Source organism: Nesoenas mayeri, assembly GCF_963082525.1.
Source record: "Nesoenas mayeri genome assembly, chromosome: 4".
In the NCBI taxonomy this organism is placed as follows: Eukaryota; Metazoa; Chordata; class Aves; order Columbiformes; family Columbidae; genus Nesoenas; species Nesoenas mayeri.
The window spans coordinates 54,527,628-54,549,897 of record NC_137540.1 but is presented as its reverse complement, the minus strand read 5'-3'; the positions used below and the strand labels follow the sequence as shown (position 1 = coordinate 54,549,897).

The window sequence follows — 22,270 nt, the reverse complement described above, 5'->3', positions numbered from 1 at the left end:
TCAAGAAGTTTGTCTATACAATACTGTAAATATATAATATTGCAGCTTTGCTCATTTTCTTTTTCTTTTCTTTTTCCTTATATATCTCAAAATGTTGAGGTAGGAAGATAACATTTAAAACTTTCTACACATGAAAGTGTATGTTCTTTTCAGATTTCCTTTTTTACTAGGAATAATTTGTGAAAATGTAGAGATGTTGAGCCATCAGAAACAGCAAATAGGTTAATGATTCACATACCTTTTTGTGTTAGCTATGCAGTATGCTTTCAGTGTGATCAAGCAAACTATAATGAGTCAAAAGAAACTTTCCTTTTGAATTTAATAATTACAACTGGCTTCTGCTCATAGATTTGGTTAAAGACACTTTCTATCTTTCATTGTTATTTTAACATTTATAAAGTGCTTTACATCTTCAAAGCATTCTGCTGACATTACTTTATTAATTTTTGCAATGCTTAGATGGAATTTTCAATGAGCTTTTATATCACAGTCCCATTTTAATTGCTATTTAAAACTGCATTAATTATATTTGTCATGGGTCATAAAAAGGAATATTTAGTAGGAAAGCCACTGTGCCAACAATTTGTGTAGTACATTTCTTAAACCATAACATATTTTGCTGTATGTGATACTTCTGATTTAGCCCAGTACAGAACTCTGCTAATGAGGGTTTCAGGCCTGTCCTCCCCTGACACAGCACGATGTGAACCAGCATCACTAAGTGAATGTCAGTGCTGTTCCCCACTTGTTTTCAGCCATTAGTTATTTGAACTTTTAGCTGTTACTGCTTTTTCTTTACCTTTCTTCCTCTGTTATATAAACACACCCCAGAAATCATTGCAAGTTTCTTTACATGTCATTACTAATAAATATTTTTACTAATCACAAAATTAGATTTGTAGATTCTTTTACTGCTGAAACCTACGTATAATTCAAATACATCATCCAGACTGCACAGTAGCTTGGACCTGTCCCATCTATTTGATGTCTCTGAACAACAAATGAAATACAGTGGTCACAAAATGGTGTCAAATGACTTACTGCATTTAATGTTAGCTTGCAACAAAAACTTTTCCTTGGTGGTGACTGTAAAATATGAATTCACAATTAAGATTGATTTCATAGGTACTGATAATTTACAGCAACTGCAGTGAGAAATTGCTCAGAGCTCCTGAAATTTAAGTCACTGCTACATAACTTAGTTACATAATGTTCCCTAAAGGTTCATGGTTACATTGGCCTTCCTTAGCAATCCTTGCACGTAGTTACAGGACAGCCACGCCTTTCTATCACCTAGTAACTTTTTAATAGTCAATATCAACTCAGAGTTTCTGATCTAGAGTTTGATTTGTCAGTGTGTGTGGAATACAGAACATTTTAAACGCTGTTTAGGCTACAAACACTGAATAGTGTAGTAGTCTAAACCAAGGACAACACCTCGTGTGAGTGTTTGAGCAGAAAAAAAAAGAATTGTAGCAGTATATTCTGAACATGAAATAGAAATGGCTGAAGGTAAGATTACACCTGCAGGCAAATCAGGCCAACTCCTGGAAAAAATCTGGCACCTGAACTTGCTAGTGAGAGATGCGCTTCTGAAAAGTGATCTGGAAAATGAAGGTATAGCGGACTATGTACTTAGACTGAGCTCTTTAACAAAAGAGCTGAGCGGATCTCTCAGACAGCAGCTGCAGAATGTTATGGAAAGCATTCAAGACACCTGCCACTTGCTGAGTACTCTCCACAACAAACACAAGGAATTGACCACAAGTCCAGGCAAGTATGGAGTGACTTACCTGTAGAGAGAGTGAACTGGGTGTATTGGATGTTAAGCTAAGTTGTGCTGTGTGATGATGCTGGGGAACCTTACTTTCAATTTGTTAGTATTTCAGTGTTTAGTCATTCATTAGACCAAATTAAGTCATATTTCAACTGTTATATCACACTATTTTTGAGTTTATTACATGAAATTCAATATGAGACTCATAATTCTCATTATGTGAGAAACATACATATATAAATGAAATTAAATAAGAAGAATTGTTTCAAAGTTTTATGTATATTATACTTCAATGGGTTTATCTTGGCCAGATACCAGATGCCCATCCAGCAACGTATTCCCCCTCCTCAACAGGTCAGGGGGAGGAAATTAGATGGAAAAGCTCCTGGGTCAGTATAAAGACAAGGAAGTCACTTACCATCATGGGAAAAATGGACTTGATTTAGAGGAAAAAAATAATTTAATTTACTGATGATTGAAACAGATCTGGATAGTGAGAAATGAAAGCAAAAAACCAAACCACCACCTTTTCCCCTTGTTGTGTTATCGAGCATCAAAAAAGCACAAAAAGCAAAGTGTTAGAAAAGTGATGGTGGCAGGGAGTAACACAAAAGAAGGCATATTTCAAGGTTAACCTTGTAACAGAATGCAAATATGTATTTTCATGCAACACCATAGGATAGTGTAGAGTTACAAGGCCATGTCTTTGTTTGGCTTTAAGCACTTGCAGTATTAGAAAAGTCACATTCACAGCATAGGAGAACACCATTGTTTTGAATGACCCTATTATCTTCAAATTTGATTTTAGGGAAGTTTAAAGAGCTGGTGTGGGTTTTTGTTTGTTTGTTTGTTTGTTTTGTTTTATTATTATTATTATTATTATTATTATTATTATTATGTTTAGAGAATGCAAAATCCAGGGAGGAAACAGGTTAATTTTGACACTTTTGCCTTTCAGTGAGACTGGGAAGTGGTCTTTAAAACCCCTCATGCAAAAGAAGCTATGTTATTTCCAATCCTTTTGTTTTATTTGTCAGCCCTGATAAACTGTTTAGAAGTTGTTCTTCACTGTTTTAAAATTAACTGTATAAAAACAGCAGTACCTTAGAACAAACATTTTAGAGATCATATAACATCACACATTGGTGTGTGATGACATTCCTACTCAATAAAACTATTTTCCAAGTTGAAAAACTTGAATTATTGATTTACCTCATATGATGTTATTGAAAAAAAGTGAATGTAAGCCAGTGGTTTCCCATAAAACATGAATCAGTCCTTTGTATTGTCCTTCCCTTGTGTGTCTCTATCTATTATAAGTGGAAAGCACACCATACTGTGTTTCATTCTGTACAATATTCTTATTTGTATCGACTTTGACTGGATTTAGCCTGAAAACAAAGCTTTCTGGGATCTCATGCAGCGAACAGAAATAAGCAAAAAATTTTCCAAGAGGTTTGCAATATGCATAACTAACCAAGACACAGTTTCTCTTACAGAGACTGACAGCATAAGGTGAGGGGAGAGCTGGAAGTAATCTATCTGAAATCCTTAAGAGAACATCTAGAAGGATTTCTTAAAAAAGGTGTTAAGAAAAATGAGGGATCAAAAATTAATAGGCTAAAAATAAAATCTTACATGGATGTCACATAGTGATTGTGTGCCTTTTCTGCTTCCTTCTTCACCAAGCGTTTTTAGTTATATGCAAGAGCAACCTCCATCATTCCTACAACTGGATGTTACAAACTGCTGAACTTCAGTATTGAACACATGGTGGTGGTTTTGTGTTATCCTCTATTCTCCATCATAAAAAGTCAAAGCTGCTAAGCATGTTTAATATTGAGCCCATGTATAACAGCTTTGTTAGAGACTCATGTACCAGAATCTTGCAGGATTCAATTTCAGGATATATATATATATATATATATATATATAATTAACGTTTAGTTTTAAACCTCTTCTCAGATTGATTTGGCTATTATTTGCCAATTCTATGTTTTAGATAGAGTGTCAGAATTTAGCTAGTATCTGATCACTAGAAAGGTGTTCATTAGAGTTACGAGAGTAGTACTTTAATGAATACACAGTTGTACTTGAACAAATACACAATGTACTTGTCCATAGTCAATTCTTCAGAAATTAACTTAAATAGATTGGAAATAAATGTAAAAATATGAAATGGAAGCCACAAAATACATTGTTCATCATGTATTGTATGGCACTATGGAATTACGTGGAATTCATCCAGCATGTGTATAAGTTTTCACAATTTTGGCTTTCTTTTCTTAGCAAAATTCAGATCACTACTAATTTTTTTTTTCCTCAGAGCACAATGCAATCATAGATTGTCTGCAGAAAGTGAAGAATTATTTGATAAATACAGTCTCACACCTTCAAGAAGCAGAAAATAAATTTTATGTTGCTAGCTGCAGACAAGATGATGATTCTCTGATCCAGACTGCTCAAAATGCTTCTAGAGAAACAGATGTGTGTTATCCTGAAGGAGAAGCAACAGAGTCTGTGCAAGGATCTTCCAGTCCCTGTCAGGAACCCCTAAGAACTCCTTCCCTGAACAAGATGGAAAGCCAGAACATTAATCAGTTCCAGCCAACAGAAACTGAAAGTGCAGAAAAAGATATTGTTTCATCGTTAGCTGAAGGTGTATCTGCTCAAGAACAGGATGTTAGGAGGGAATCTCTAATGAAAAAGAAAAATGGTGAACACAGACTATTAACAAACCCTGTTACAGAGAAAAAAGATTGCAACAGAAAAGATAAACCTCATGGAAGTAGCTCTGTTACTGAAAAGTCTCCAGAACAGGCTTTTCAAAGTGGTTTTACAAGCAGTGGCAAAGGTGTTCTATCTGGGACATTGAAAGATATTTATGACAGAACTGTCACAAATAATTTTGAACAGGTAAAGAAGGCAGTAGTCAAAGAATTTTCAAAAGTGGTAGAAAGTGAAGAACATGGAAGAACAATGGAAGACAGTAAAATGGAAACACATAATGAGACTTGTAGGAAGGATCTACTTACCTTCACAACTGCAGCACAAAGATATGATCTTACTCCCGTGTATCCTTCTATGAATGATTCAGAAGTTCAAAAATCTAGGCACTGGAGGAACGAAGAGTAAGCATGTATTCTTCTTTATAGAAACAGACTTACACAATTATCGCTTATTAGCATACATATAAACATCTGTGGGCCTAGAAATTCAATATGCATCTATTGAACAGCTGCTGGGCTTTAACATATTAGCAGTTTACAACTTAAGTATGTGCAACAAAGATCTTCCATTTGCTCTAAAGTAAACTGTAAATTTCTATTTGAGTGCATTTTTTTTTTAATGCTAGAGAGGATCTGAGTCATGGACAGTCAATTCTCAAATTGTTGGAAATCAGTAGGAAAGGACACCAATAAGTCAGTTTTATAATAATTTGTAAACTGTTCTGAAACAAGCTAAACATAATATTTTTCCTTATTTTCCCTTCTACTCATAAACATATATTTTTATGAATTATCTGCTTATGCTACAATGAAGCAAATTATTATAGCATAGTATTTAATTAAAAATACAAGACATCACCCCACCCAAAACACAGAGTTACATGTTATGTTCTTTTTCTCCAGACTTCTAGTGGAAGACAGTGGTAAAAATGAAGTAGCTTGTTTTATTAAAGCCCCTGCAAGTGCTTTGGAGAATCTGAAGTGTAAGATAGTCAATGACACTAGTTCCTTGGTGGTGGATGATTCTGAGGAGCTGGTCAGCAATGTCATCAGTATTGAATGCTCTGATTATGAGACAACAATTCCTTTCCCTATCAACATTGCAATTCCATTCACTTCACACTTCAGAGGAAATTATCGGGAGATTATGGTGAAGGTGACTGATGTGAATTTTCAATCAAACTACTTAACTCCTATTTCTTTAGAGGGATACCAAGGAAACCATAAGGTGGGTAACCTCTTATTTGAGCACTGTAAAAACATCATTCCAGGTTCCCAGTTAAGCCTCTGTGGAGTCATACTAGTAAAGTTTTCATTATTAAGCCGCATTGCTCACTATGTGGGGTTAAATCGAACTTTTCTTCCTACTTTCTCAGGAAATAATTCTATTTAAAACCCAGGCAAGTGCTTGATCCCACAATGATTATAACTGTGTAATGGTTCATGATTTTTGCAAATTGCATTATTTGATAAAAGTAAAAACATAAGGGGAATTATTTCGCATTCAGATCACAGAGAAGTAACACAATTCTGTGTGTCCAGACTCCACCTCAAAGAAACAGAGGATGTTTGGGTTTTTTTTTCAACTGCAGAAGAATTGCGTTGATCCAGATTCATCACCCAGTTTACCAGCTCATTTCATTTCACCCCAATCTAACACTGAAATATTAATGACATCACATGATGACTAGAGATCACCAGATAACTGGGCATCCAAGTGGCAATAATAGTCAATGTATTTTAATTTCACACCTTGCTCTAGAAATAATGTTGCCTTCTCAAACCGCTAATCCACTGTGGAACTCAGTTTCTTTCCCCTCCAATGTGCTCTAACCTCACATTCTCTTTGTGCAGGAAACATTTGCAGAAGTGAAAGTTTATCAGCTGGGTGTTTTTTCTGTGTTGTCATGCTTAAAAAAAGAAACATTTACTGTTCCAAAGGTAGGACTCTCACAAAAGCTGAGCATGGATTCTAGAATCTCTTTCTATTACCATCCGGGAACATTCAATTCTCCAGCACCTATGCAGTTAAAGGTGAGCTTGAAATACTCAATACTTGTTCCAGAAGTTGTTATCTGATCAATTCTGAAGCAAGGGTGCCAATAATGTTAAAGGGCAACCTGTTCCACTATTAGAAGTGAAAACTGGTTGTAGCTCCACATCCTGTATACACAGCAAATGGTTTCCTGTCAAGTTTGCTAAAACCACAGTGTCATAAGTAGGCAACGATATGTCTAGCCAAAAGGAAGAACCATCTAACTTTGTTTTTTTTTAAACATAAGAAAATTCAGTTGTTTTCAATAATGACATAAGCATCAACTCCAAACTTCAACTGTTTTACCCAGTGTTTAAGTTAATGGAACAATTTTTTTCTCCTGACCTCCATCATTTGTACCAGGCAGTGCAACAGAAGGTTTTGTAATCTCTTAGTTTCAGGGTGAGAATAATCTCAAAAATTTGCTTCAGTTATGATGTGTTTCCCCCTTCCTTTATAAAAACACTGATTCTGAGGTGCAGAGAAGGTAAAATTAACAGTGATAAAAAAAAAAATAAAACCAAACCTCCCAAACAAAACACATTTGAAAAACCTTAGAAAATTATCAAACTCTGAGGTAGCTCTGGAACAAAGCAGGAACAAAACAATCACAATATTTTAGTCAGTAAAGGTTCGATTTTTTCAATGACATTTAAGTAGTTGGTTGTCCATTGTATAAAGTGCTGACACATTGGTAGGTTTATTCCTGGGTTACAGAGAAGAGCCTAAAATGTCTGTGATAGTCTAATCTGATTCCAAAAGATAAATAAAATTATTAAAAAAAAAAAACAACAAAACAAAAACCAAACCAAAACAAAACACAAAATAAACAAACAAACAAACAAACAAACAAAACAAACAAAAAATCACAGGCATGTAAGAGAAGGTTTATTCAAAATTAATTGTACAATTGCTTTCCATATTTAGGTTCAGCCAATTGAACCATCGTTGGTTTCGACACTGAAAGCAAGACATGATATGTACCACTCAGTGGTATCTACCAGTGCACTGATTTATGTCCAGCATCCTTCAGCCCAACCATTTAACAACTCTGTCACTATTACTCTACCCTGTCCTCCAAACCCAGAAAAAAAAAGGCAAGGAGATGAGACAGAACATACGAGAGCCATTGGTGCTACAGTAAAGAGGGTTGCTACGGCATACCATTCTTGGTAAGAACAACTTCACTACTAATTCAGCATTTTCAAAACATTGAAATAAATTCATTTTAACAATTACTGATGAATATTTTTTTGTATTAAAAATGTGTTAGTTCTTTAATACAGTCTGCTATACTTAGAAACATTGTTAGAAACACTAGAGCAAATTCCTACAATTCTTATGTTATAGCTTCACCAGGAAAATTCACATAACATTTGATGTATAAGGATGTATAAGGAGTCAGGATGAAAAATGTATTAGTTTTTTTCAGCAAGAAATGTTCAACCATTTTCTCTAAAGCCAAACACTGAACGTAGAGAATACCCACATCTCAAAGCTGCTCAAAGTTCTGATCTCTACACATTCCAATAGCTACCTGAGTCAAAATTTCTGACACAATGATTTGGAGTAGGTCAGTTTTGTGGTAACTGCTGCATTAGGTAAAGGCCCAGATTTTTCTAGAGCACTCACTACAAAATCTCTCAAACGTAGACCTTTTGGAATGTCTTAAAATGCATTAAAACATAAGGACATCTGAACAAATCTCTACATTTCAGTTGTTAACTGGCAATGCGTTAAAATTTATCCATTGTGAACGTTAGGACAGTGGTAAAACTTTTTGATGGAAAAAAAGGTCAAAACCGACCTCATCTGTTTTGACAGCATAATAAATGGTGTTCTTACCATCTCATGCAGGAAGAAAAACCAATGTGAACTTATCATTTGATTGTTGTCATCATTCTGTTACCATGGGTTACTCCAGGTTCAGAAAGGCTTACTGAGATTTCTTAGTAGGGACTAGCTTGGGGCAAGAGTCAGCTTTGAAGTACTTTTACTTTAGATCATTAAAGAGTTAGCTTATTTCTACTGTGCTAAACATTAGCTTTTTCAAAATTCATCTACTTGCCAAGAGTATTATTAACTTGAAAAAAAGCAAGGTATAGATGAAGAAGTCAAACAATATTCTAACTTTCAATTTCTGAAAAACTCAGATAATGTTTTAAAGAGCTTACATTCACACTGCTCTCTTAGACTATAAATCCACCTTTATCACAAACTTCAGATCTGGAAACAGTGCCCATACAAGTTTATAGGAGATTCAAATTTCGTTTCCTGTGCCAGAAGCATTTAATTGTATGGCAGTACCCTCATGGCATCTGTGTTCTTAATACCAGTCTAAATGTCACATTAGATTCTCAGTCAAAACACATCCACCAAAAGCCCCTGGCTTGATTACTTACTTCTGTACAAATTCCTTAGGAAACAATGCCAACCTTTTCCTTTATTTACATGTAGGCTGAGGCTGTCTGCTTGAGAAATGCTTAGGCTGTCCTGTCTGGTGTATTTTCTTTTTTGGATTGTTCGCAGGGTGTGCTTTTGAGGTGAATGGGTTATTCACATCCAGTTTTAAAAAACAGTCGAGCAGAGGCGTGTGTCAAAGTTATCAGCTTTTCTGAAAACAAAACGAAAACAACAACAAACAAACATAAACAAACAAAACCAACAAAAACCCCAAACAAACAAGCAAACCCCAACCAACCAACCAAAACCCTCATGTTTCATTTCTTAGGATAAATTAGCCAGAGCATGCCATGTCACAGTTGCTTGATTATGAGTGTGATGTAATCACCTGATTTGAAGAGAAACTACTTTTATTTTCTTTGTTGAAACAGATAATGGGTAGCAGTCTTGTCTTGTTTTCTAAATTCCTTTGTGGTTATTGAGCAATATTTGCTTCTGGATGAAAAGGTATCTGCTAGTTTGTCTGCTTTGCCTAGCTATCTAATTCTAGAGAATCTAAATCTTGGTTAACGACTTAAAACCGACACTTAAAACCAACGACTTAAAACACTTAAAACCGACGACTTAAAAATGACATAATAATCACTGTGCATGATATTAAATGACATCAAACTAGATTAATTTAGATAGAAACTGTTATTTTCCCTTTTGTAAAACATTTTCTGGAGAATTTTTTTAAAAATCTCTTAACAATTATATCACTTCCATAGTCTGGAGTATAGTTCCAGATGCAGATTTTCAGCAAGGTGGGAAAAAAACACGTAGTCATCAAGCAAAGCAGAAGACAAAGCAGAGCTACAAATGCAAGCATACTCTTTCTATGGGATATATTTTACATTACATGTTTTCCTATGATTCCATGGCTTTCCAGGGCTGTGAGTGCTTCTGTGAGAAAATACGGGGAGAATATCAGTGATACTTTGAAATTATTAGGTCACAGAAACAAAGAAGAGGGGTGGAAGGTGTTTGATGATGTTATTATCCAGAATGCACGGAATGGGCTTGTATCATTTGAACTAAATGAGCATTTAGAAAGGTAATGTATTAATAATTCAATATTTTTTTATTTACTAAAATATTTACTTCCAAATATATGGATCAATGGAAATTAGTAAGTTAAGAAATCATCCACTATTCATTGTTAACTTGCCAGCATCTCTTTATTCCTCTTTAAAGTATAAGATCATTTAGATTTGTTATTCATAATTACAGAAAATATAATTTTTTAAAAATATTTTTTTTCATCTATAGACTGTACACAATGCAATATCTACAAAACTTGAAACAGGAAATGCAGATATTAATCTTTATTTGAAAATGGAATTTAGCTGGGATTTAGTACTGCAAAACCATATTTTTTAATTTTTTTTTTTCAATGTCTCATTAGGAAATATTATCTTATTTTCATCTAAAATTTGTATTTGTTTTGATGCCCCGTCCTGGAAACAGTCAAGGCCAGGCTGGATGTGGCCTCACCTGCAGCACTGTGTGCAGTTCTAGATGCCACAGTATGAAAAAAGATATAAAGCTACTGAAGAGTGTCCAGAAGAGGGCTGTGAAGTTGGTGAAGGGTTTGGAGAGGAAGCCATTATGAGAAGCAGCTAAAGTTAGTAGTTTTTTTTCAGCCTGGAGGAGACTAAGGGGAGACATCATCACGGTCTACAGCTTCCTCACAAGAGAAGGAGGAAGGGCAGGCGCTGAACTCTTCTCTTTAGTGAGCAATGACAGAATCCAAGGGAATGGCAGGAAGATGTGCCAGGGAAGGTTTAGGTTGGACATTAGGAAAAGGCTCTTCACCCAGAGGGTGATGGAGCACTGGAACAGGCTCCCCAGGGAGGTGTCACAGCCCCAGGCCTGACAGTGTTCAAGAAGAGACTGGTCAACACCCTCAGACACATGGTGTGAACTGTGGAGTTGTCACATACAGGGACGGGAGTGCCTTTTGTTATTTTGCATAATAAATTGTTAGCAGTTGATAAAATTATTTAAGATAGATATATTCATTTTCTTGAATTTTTTTTTTTCTTAATACAGCTTTGTTGTTATTCGCCTTTCGTTCCTCCTGGAGAACACATATCTTCTCCTCTTTGCTCAGGCTCTAGAAGAAGCTGTTTATAGCACAATGGCTAATGTGATACTGTATCGGAAAAGAGAAAACCCATATAAAATAGTAGTTTTGCTATCTGCATCCAAAGAATTGACATGGGAACTTCAAAATCTCCATGAGGAGGGCTACTTTGGACCCCCAGAACCTACACAGCAGTTCTCATTAAGAGAAGGAGAGCAGATTCATTTTAGATTTAGAGGCAATATTTCTGCTTCAGGTAAGGTAATTAATTAATACATGCATCTGGATGAACATTATCAATCACCTCAGCTGTTCAGAAATACCATATACGAGCATTAGTAGATTGTGGTTAGTCACAGCACATTTAGCACATTTCAGTGTTTTATTTCTTGTAAATGATAGGTGCATGGAACTACATGGGAAACAGCTCTCACTGAAAAATAAAATGTATTACAAGAAAAATATCCCGAGCAACCTGCTCTAGATGACCTTGCTTGACCATAGGGGTTAGACAAGCTGATCTTCAGAGATCTCTTCCAATCTCTGCCATTCTGTGCAACCTGTTCCCTCAGAAACTGCTGGTATTTCATCTTATATTTCAAAAGGACAGGATTCCATCAATGGGGTTTTGATATCAAGAAGTTTTGATAGGAATTAAACAGGACATTTGATAGGCATTAAACAGATTCCAAACAAAAGAGAAATAGTCTGCTATTTTATCAGTTGAAATTCACTTAAAGTAAGATTAAATGCTGCAATCCAGGGCACAATATTGGGTTTTGTGAGTTACACTATGAATTGAGGTGATGAGAGCTATTAGGCTGTTTCTATTAGCAGCCTCAAAAATTCCATGCAGTGGCTGCCACTATTCAGGGATTTGCTTAAAGACAGGTAAGAAGCCTCAGAAAATATTTTACACAAAATTATGTACAGTGTCTTCTGTCAGTTTTGGAAAGAATTAATATATACTGGGCCCTCTGAACATAAATACATAAACTCTCCCATTGAAAACTCTGTTCACCCTAAAGAAAGGATTATTCTTCAGAAAGAGAAGCCTCCAGCCCCCAAGCAATGTCTGCTTATCTATGTAAAGAGTAGTGTTATAGATGTATCAATTAAAACGGAATTACAAATCCTAAAAATGCACCTACTTCTCTGCCCCCATTCATTTTGTTACGGATAGACATCCATCCTAAATAACCAGAAAGTATACACTTCTATTTCCATTCACAACACCATTTTATTTTTATTTCTCTGTGTGTTACGTACTTCATCGCCTTCTGTCCCCCACTCCTTACTTTTCAACTTGTAGCACAGCCTCCACCACTTGTTCTTTATGCCAACAATTCAGAGGCTAAGACAGCTAAGTATGAAGACATTTCAACTACTGAAGCAGCCTGGCAGAAATGTTTGAACCTCAGATATTCAATATAAAGTAACAGTAATGATAAAGAACAACTGAATGTTATGTGATTAGCTCTATTTGACTCACCCTAATGAATTATTTTAGATGTTACCCTTTTAAATACAGTATAATTTTTTGGTATTTGCTTTTCTGTGTGTGGTGCTTTTTGTTGTTTGTTTTTTTGTATGAACTGCAGAGAATGGAAAAGATTTTGCAAAATTCTACAGGCTGATTTTTCATTCACAAAGAAAACCTAGGCTGGAACTTCAAATTAAAGAAGTGGATGAATATGGTAACCACAGCTCACCTCATTACAAAGGAACAGCAGTGTTTTATAAAATTACCAGAGATATGATAACCAAGAAATGGGAACAACCCTTGCTATGTGGTGAATATCAACACCAGTCTCCACTGTGTAAATTAGCACTAACGTTACCAAAGGTGGGTTTCTCATTTGATAATGTTAGAGATTTTTCTCTTCTTCTCTTACCACATGTTTATTAGGCAAGAGGATCTTGGTATGATTTTTGCTATACAGATGCACACAGGACTCACTGATGGAGCACTTCTGGTCCAACAGCAATGTGCAGAAACCCTCATAATTTCTCTCAGCAGGTGAGAGGAACCCTCATCCAAGCATGGGAAAAAAAAAGTTTAGCAGCAGTTTTTCACACATTTGCTCTCCTCAGATGGTATGGCCCTAAGAAATTGTTACTTAAGTTTTAGTTATATACATCTTGTATCTTCGTCTTGGGAACTGCAAATAGCAGTACCATTAAATGGTTCATGTAAACACTTTCTCCTGTAGTGCCTGATAAGCGTCTCCAATATAGCCACGTGGCCAATTGTCTCTATCTCTGGCGAAAACTATTTTGACATAAATTAGTATTCCTGCAGTGAAATCTCATTGTAATCTTTTCAAGGAGCTTAGGTATGAGCACCCTATATTGTACAAAATGTTGCTGCTAGACTACTGTTATCAAATTTGCATACATTTTAATATCAAAATATGTACTGTAACACTTGGTCTAAATCTCTGGTGACAAGCAGTAGCATCTTTTTTTTTTAAATTCGGTTAACTTCACTTTTCCTTAAGCTATCACCTCCATATACATCTTTTGTTTCTTAAGTATAGCTCTTGATTTCTCTCTCATCTCCACTATGCCAAGTAAAAATTAAGAATTAAGAACAGATCTTTTAGTGACTAACTCCATATAAAATGTAAGTTTTCTTCAGAGAATCACATGCTTTCAAGCACTTGGCCTTTTCACAGGGCTAGCATCCCGTGGGCAGTGTTCACAGAGTGGGAAATGCAAACTCTTGACATCAAGTGAGATAATTAAAAAGCAAAATAAAACAAACAAACAAAACCCACCAAAAAACCAGCAATCTGTGCCACACCCTTAGCATCACGTTTCTTCCACCCACCTGCCTAGCTTCCATCCCATTGTTTCTTTTTATTTAATCTTATTGCATAATAAGAATAAAATTTAAAGGACTAAACAGCATTTGTGCTAAACCACAAAGATAATTACCAAGTATCTTAGATTTACGTTGGCATATATGGTCTACTGCTATACATATTAGTCCTTAAATGTTCTATTTAGACTTTTCAAAACAAATACTTCTGACTACTCCTTTTCTCCTACTAATTTAAGGCCATGTTTCTTCTTTCCCAATGTGGCTTAGATCTTAAAGTCTGGCCAATCTTTATAAATGTATAGGAATATATAATATATGTAAGTACACAGTAGCACCCAGGCAACCTACTAATTTAAATGGAAATAAACAGAGGAACTGTATAATATGATCATTGCTTGTAAATTAGAAACCAGAAATTAAGTCAAACCTCAGGAATGATGATAACTTTTGAGAATAGCTTTTCTACATCTATACTTTCAACTGAATCAGTTCAATCACAGAGGATCACAGTTTGATATACAAAGAGTCTAAGGAGAGAGACAGAGTTATTATATCACTTCAGAAAATCAGTGTTGCAGCATCTCAAAAATAATTTTTCTTTTGCTTCTGGAGGAGCATTTCAAAGAGCCATAATCTTCATTAGGAAAAAAAAAAAAAAAAGTGACTGAAATGCTTGAAAACATTTGCATATTGTGATTTGTATTTTCTATCTTGCACAGAATGAAAACCTCTCTACAGAATGATGCATGAAAATAACATCTTCCCTTATGTTACAAGTCATCTTTGTACACAAAATGTTATACTTTGCTATAGTTGGTGAACCCTCCTACTTTTTGATCCATCTTCCATCCATCCAGAGTAATAATTTTAAATTGGTAATACCTGAAGTCACGTTTTTTGATAGAGAAGAAATATTCATAATTAATTTAGCTAGTTTAGTTGCCATCTTTTTGAAAAAATATAAAAGCTGATTATTTGACTTCAGTAAATAATCAGTAAATTAAATACAACATATACATACATAAATACAACAAATACTATTGGCATATAAATACACAAAGCAAATGGTATTTTCACCCATAACACTGTCTATTGGTATGTAACATTCATTAACACAAAGTTATAATTTTGTTCTCTGTTTTGTTCTTCATACCTTCTTCCAGTCAAGTAAAGCTTGAATTCCATATTGAACCAACTCACGGAAATTTTAAGAGCAAAAAATGTTCTCTTTAATTTTCTCAAACGAAGCAATAAAGTCCCACACACATCCATGCTAACATATTCATCAGAAACTTTTGAATAATTAAGTGTTAAGTGTGATGACAGTACAAAATATTCAGAGCACTAAAGTTGTCTATCAAGAGTCACAGAGTATGAGTCATAGAATATCAGGTTGGAAGGGACCACAAGGATCATCTGGTCCAAACTTTCTTGGCAAAGCATGCTCTAGACAAGATGGTCCAGCACCCTTGTCCAGCTGAATCTTAAAAGTGACCAATGTTGGGGAATCCACCACTTCCCTGGGGAGATTATTCCAATGGTTGATTGTTTTTTTGAGTTTTTTTTTTTTTTTTGAGGTTTTGTTGAGATGGAAGTATAAAACACATCTGATTTTGTACTGATAGACTCCAAATTACCATGAAAAAAAATATCTTTAGTCATTTTGCTCTCTGAAAACTTCCAGAGCATTCAGCAGCAAATAAGTTGAATGTCCCAAATTATTAAATAACAAAAATGAAAACAAGATTATAGCATATATCTATGAGGCATCCACATCATGACTGCACTCTGCAGTTTCAGTCATGCAACTCAGTAGGAGGATTTAGAAGAAAAGGAAAGAAAGAAGATGATCAGAAATATGGAATGGTTCTAGGTAGGAAGACAATACCTTGATGACAACACTGCAGGCAGTTTTGACAAGTTGGAACACTGTATGCACTTATGAATATTATGGAGGAACTGCGAAAGGAATTATTATGTCCTCTTTCATGGGATGCCAGAATATTGGCATGTGGAAGGTGTAACCAGTAATATAAAATAACATACATTTTACGTACAAAAATAATCAGAAGGTGAACTCTTTTTCATATGATATTTGCAGCAGCTAAAAATGTGTTTGAGCTAGAGAATAAATTGACTGGAAGAGAGACATAATGATCCAGATGCAATTAAAAGCCATAGCAATGAAAAGGAAATCCTAATTACTTACCATATCTTATTAGGTGTTCTAAAATTATTAACGATGAAAGCACTGACAGAAAAATTAACATAAGAACTTTTATCCTGTTTTTGCTGTCCATGATCTGATCAACATATTTGAATCATATATATCTTCACATTTAGGTGGACTTTCTAATGGGTACAAGAAATGGAAGGAAATGGTTAAAACTGGATGAGAAAACACAGTTATGGAGAAATTTATTGCACTAGTTATATAAACTACTATACCAGCCATTTGTCAAATGTAACTGTTATTTACCACTTCATTAAAGTACAAGTCTCGTGCTAATGTTCATGTAATATGAACTGAGACTGGCACTGTCCATAATTAGTCACATGCTGATGTTTTTAATATGTATTGCCAAAGTACCTAAAACTACCTGATCACACTCATGTGTGTAGACATACACCCAAGCAATGATCCTTCAACTCTGCTAGTTTCTATCACGTCTGTTACTATAGTACAGCAATTAAGCTGCCACAAATCTCACAAACATATCAAAACATAATGCTCAGTGTTCATATCTGACATATTGATAATGCTGAGTTGTTTATAGTATTGCTCACACTAACATAGTTGCTTACACAATTCCAGTTGTCACAGTAAGGCTCTCATGTAGTAATTAATTGACTCTAAGTTGCAGCCTTGTTGATGGACTTCTTACTTCCTTCCAGTATTCTGTGAGAACTTTTCAGGGCTTGGGAATAAAATCCCCAAAATAACAGTAAATGCAGGGCAAAACCAGCAAAAACTATTTACATTTCTACTACTTCATTGAGTTAATAAATATCTTAAGATTAGTTTAATCACCTTAGCAGATTAGTTGTAATACACAAGAGAACACAACACTCGGTGTTGCCAGTAACAATAGAAATTTTCTCAGTGAAATGAAATGAAGCTTTGGCACTTCTTCCTCCTTCCCTGGCCCCGCTTTGCCCTGAGATGATAAAATTAGAACCATTCACATCAGTTATTAGTTTAAACATGCTACATTTCTACAGAAGTAAGCTGATCTTTGCTAACAATTACTATTTATGGAGCTTTCATTTCCTCAGCCTTAGAAAACATGGGTTGATCAAACCTGTTGTTTTCAATGCAGGTTAAATACAGTGGATTAGGTTCTGATATCAAGTATATGTGGGCACATCAGTGATATTTCTACTGATTTCAAAGCAGTCATATTTACGTGAAACTGGGCTAAAGAGTTTAAAAGGTTAATTTCTCCTTTTCTGCCTTTCCTGTTTGATATGCTACTAGAGTCTGGTCATGTCTGCGAGGGCCATTTGACAGAGTACTTCAGTGTTATTGGCTGAAATCAGAATGCTTTGCAGAAAGAGTTTGTTGTACTAGATACAATCATTATCAAATTACTATTCTGCTGACGTTTTATGTTTAATGACTGTCTAACAACAAAATAGCATGTGATCCTCTGCTTCAGAAAGGCAGTTGCTTAGCTAATTGAAGGGTCTCCCAGAGTAGAAAACTGCTTTGCCCACTGAGAGTATTTTACTTATGCTGTCAGCCAGAACAGTGGGGCCACATGCCAGCACAGCTGAACCATGGGTTGAATTTAGCGCTTCACCACAGATATTTAATCTTTAAATGCAGATTTAATGTTTTAGATCTAATGCATTGTATATCATTACACTATTTCTAGACAATACTCATTTTCAATTCTTATCATTTTACTACTATTTTAACATTAAGTAGCATAAAGTGGTTCAGGTTAAAGTCAATGCGTGGGTAACTGAGTTCATCCACAATAACGTTGAAAATCTAATACAGACCTTTGAGGTGCTAAATTCTCATTAATAAATGAAAATAAGTTTAAATATAAAAGTGTAATTAAACAAAGCCAAAGAAAGCTGAGTCTTGGAAGAAAAACAATGCCCCCTTCTGGAAGAGCTTTATGTTCCCTTTGAGAGCTTTTCAGCCACATTATGCTATCTTCTCACTAGTGCACGTCCAGTAACTGAATAGCTGTGAAAGGAGACAAGACAAGGTAGGTACAGATCTGCAGATGAGTACAGATGAGTACAGCCCAGGATGGTTTTGCTCTGCCACACAGTGTGTCTAATGTGCATACTGTGCACACTTAAACTGTCGACCAAGGTGGCTGATGAAAATATGTTTGATCCACAGGTGAAGAGGTAATAGTTATTTTCACCTTTTGGATATGTAGCTCAATACATATGAAACACTCCAAATACTAAACCATATATAAAGTCTCTATTAGGAAAGTATTTAAGATAAGCTCAGCAAGGCTCTGGCTCAGTATGCCCAGCAGGAAGAATAAAATAATTTATCCAGTCAGAGTTTCATGCTCTTAATTCACAAATGGAGGAAACAAACTCAGTTAATAAACCTGGAGCAAGTCTCACAGGGAAAGCTTTGCATAAATTGAAAGGTAATATGACTGAATGTGTGACAAAAGTCACATGAGCACTAAAAGAGGAGGAAAATTACAGCATTTAACAAAAAAAAGAGCTGAACTTCACTTGATACAAATTAATCTCTTCTTGTGCTTAGTGCTTATATAAGAAGTAATTTCTTGTTCTATATGGAGTAGGAAACAACAATAAAGGCCACAAGACTTTCTTCTTTCTCAGCCATAGGGAGAAAAGGACAAAGTATTTTTTTTACTTTTCTCCAGTGTTCAGAGAAAGAACTCTGTGCATGCTAATGGAACTTGTCTTTTGAATTCTGATGATTTTTAGTGATTTATAATCAAAAGTTGATATATGTAAAATGAATAACTATAGGTACAGATTCATAAACCTAAGAACAGCTACTACATACCTAGAAACTGTTATTTTCCTTGATATAGTGTGGTATGCACACAGTTGTAGTAAGAACACAGAGAGAGCAAAGCAAAGTTAATGCAGTATTCAAACTTAAAATCCATTTCATGTATGAAGGAAGGTTCCATACGGATTTTCTGTACACCTAGTTTCTATATACCAGATATGACATAATATTACTGATCAAACATTTGAAAATTGCATGAATTATTAACTTTTTAATAAGATGCAATAAATATCCATCTGGTATAAACAGACTTAGTTTCATTATTTTAATAGGTGTATACTGCTTTTTACCTACTGATGGTGTTAAATGGTTTTCAATAATGACACAAATCCTATATGTAGGTAGAACCAATTTTAAATGTGGATTTACTGCAATCCACTCCCATATCCTATACCTCATCCCTTACTCATTTTAGTCATTTCTCTTTCCTCAACACATTTTCTTTGATAGCGTGAAAAGATGATAAACCGTCCACGAAGCACAAAAAGAATTTCTTCTGATTCATCAGGTAAGAACACACACATAATATAATAATATCAATATAAATAATAGTTATATTTGCTAGTTTTTTTAAATGCCAAGACTTGTTTCAGTTGTAACTGACATTCTAAAATGCCATATTCAGGAATCAAAGTAGTTAATGCGTTAAAAGATATTAAAAGGAAAAAAAAAAAAAAAAAAAGGATGATCTATTTACCAGGAAATGCAAACGTTCTTCTAAGAAAATGTTGTAGTGAGGTGCTTGAATGGCATATAATTCTCTGTAGAAGGAAATGCAGTCTGTACTGGAAAGCTCCAAGATAAGTGATGTATTAGTTATAGGACATACCCAAACCCTTTTATTTTATTGCTAGCGTTCCCCTTGCAGTTCCCAAATTTATAGACCGTTGCTGTATCTGCCCTTGACTAAATTAACTTCATGTCACACTACAGTTATCAAAAATTGCGTTAGAAGTAAGAACTGATGTTGTTTCCATTAAAATAAAAAACAAACCATATTCGGCTGGGGAGTTCACCCACTGAGCCTTCAGGTTTAGAAAGCTTTTCAAAAGAAAGATTTACATAGCAGAAAAATAATGCTCTTAATTTACTATTTTTTGTCCTTCAGAGGCCCTGTGGGACAACTTGCTATGTTGGCTTGCAGAAGAGCTTGCAGAAGATAATACATCATTACTTTCTTTGTGCTTACCTGTTCGGCGAAGCGTATTTCAGCTTGTTAAGCTGAAGTGCCCTGATAATCTAACACACCAGATCTACGAGCTGCTTTGCTGCTGGAAAAGGACCCTTCCAAGGTCCGCTAATAAACAGCAGCTCCTGTCTCGCTATTTGCGGAAGAGTGGCAGAAGTGATCTTTCAGAAGAACTTCAATTTAAGTGGCAAAATAAAGTGTTCACTTGACAGAATCACTGGCAACTAACAGCCCAATTTCTCTTGTTGTTGAAAGGTGCAAATGTTCTGTGATATTTTTGGAAGAATAACTGACAAGGATACCAGTAAGGGATCAGACTGCTTATTTACTTGTTGCATTGCAACCTGCTTCACTAAAGCAAAGTATAATAGCAATGTCCTTGCTTGCTAAAAGCGAACATTTATCCTGTGGAGAAGTGAGATTCTGAAAATGTAGACATGAAGAATTCTAGACTGGTCTGCATAGGTTTCTAAGGACTTCAATTGTTTGTACATACCATACTCAGTTGACATAGAATCATATTTCTGCATACTTTAAACACTAGGAATTATTCAATATGCTTTATCAAAATCATATGAATAATTCCATGATATATGGATTACTCTATATCCAGTAATAACAGCTACCAGATTCTTCAGAAAAAAGCATAATAGATCATTATGATGCACAGGGGAAATTTCTTGTTACTTTCAGGTTTGTTAGTAATTAATCCTGACTTCTATATTCTCAGTGAATGCTTTTTATCCTTGTGAATGTCATAGCAAATTTCAGTGCTACCACATGTGAACATCTAATCAGAATTTACTGAATTATCTATCATGGTAACTTTATTTTTTTTAAGGTTGTCATCAAATTTAGAAAAAGGAGTATTTCTCCTTATTTTATTGATTATACTGAGTTATTGTATTGAAGGTATCGATGGTAAACCGGGTGTATTTGTGCAGTCTTCAGCCATGTATTCTAATCCCTAAAAGTTCATTTGTTTCCAGAATGCAAAGTAAGACTACCTTAATTTTTAAAAGTCAGAGAAATAGAAGGGTTGGACTTTTATAAATGTAATTCTACTGAAATAATATTCTAATTTCCAGTCTTCTGTTACTTTCTGCTATATTGCAGTTCACTTCATACAAGACACCAAAATTTGCTCTAAATGCTAAACTGAGATTTCTCTTAAAGGTTCAAAGTAGTTGACAAGGGCCAGTGAATCACACACTTCTGGGAGAAAGTTGACTGCTTGGTATTTGCATGCACAAATATCAATTTGTGATTACATAGGCTGTCACATTTGTGCGATTTCCCTACTGTTCCAGTAATGTGCAACAGATGCAGCTGTTTCTTCAAGCCCACCTGTGCATACTTAGCTTTTAGTTATTGTTAGTCTTTCGGATTCAATGCACCAATTATTTTATGCTTTCAATCCCTCTCCTCACCACTTTAATAATATAATGTAAAATTTAAATATTAATCTAAATGTTATTAATCTAGACTTTATTAGTATTTAGACTATTTGCAATCCCTGTATGTCTTGCTGACAAATCTTGATTGTGATACATATTATTAGTCTGGATATTTTCTTTTCAGTGATCATATATTTACAACATTTCCAAATCACTACTATAAATGAGTAAACTATATTGCAAAAGATAAAGAGGAGTGGTATTAATTAGTTTGATTATTCTATTCAGTAAATCTCATCCTGTAGGATTATCATTGTTTAATTGCAAGACAGAATATATGAGGAATTTAAATCCTTGACTGTGCCATAATCATCCTTTCTTTTATTTTCTACAAATAAAGATTATTTTTTTTTTAATCAAAACTGGCTACTTTTTAGTGGAAAACATTATCGAAAACATTATCACACTTTTCTCAGTGCCCTAACACATTATGGTATCACATCTTTTGTCATCAGTTCCTTCTCTTTAGAAATCAATATTCTATTGCAGGCTCAGCAGATCTTTTCAGAACGTGCATAAATTACAATCCTGCTTCAATGTATGATGATACTACGAATAATACTGGAAATATTGTAAAAACTTTGACTGCATTTTCCCATCTAGAATAAAAGTATTTTCGTGCAACTACTGATATTCTGCCACAAGATGGCCTCTGTGTCTAAGATAAACATAATGCCTGTATTTCACGTGGTGAAA

General features: G+C 34.8%; 1 protein-coding gene across 1 annotated transcript; it reads left to right on the top strand.

The window, feature by feature from the left end:
- Positions 1-4,096: 4,096 nt before the first annotated feature.
- On the top strand, positions 4,097-20,326 carry DTHD1 (death domain containing 1; the record flags this gene model as incomplete). Its single annotated transcript, XM_080343863.1, has 9 exons — positions 4,097-4,908; positions 5,410-5,734; positions 6,361-6,540; positions 7,469-7,713; positions 9,876-10,040; positions 11,039-11,328; positions 12,674-12,918; positions 19,379-19,436; positions 20,037-20,326. Coding segments are annotated over 9 exons (2,610 nt in total), but the record flags the coding sequence as incomplete, so codon positions are not given.
- Between the last annotated feature and the right edge of the window lie 1,944 nt (positions 20,327-22,270).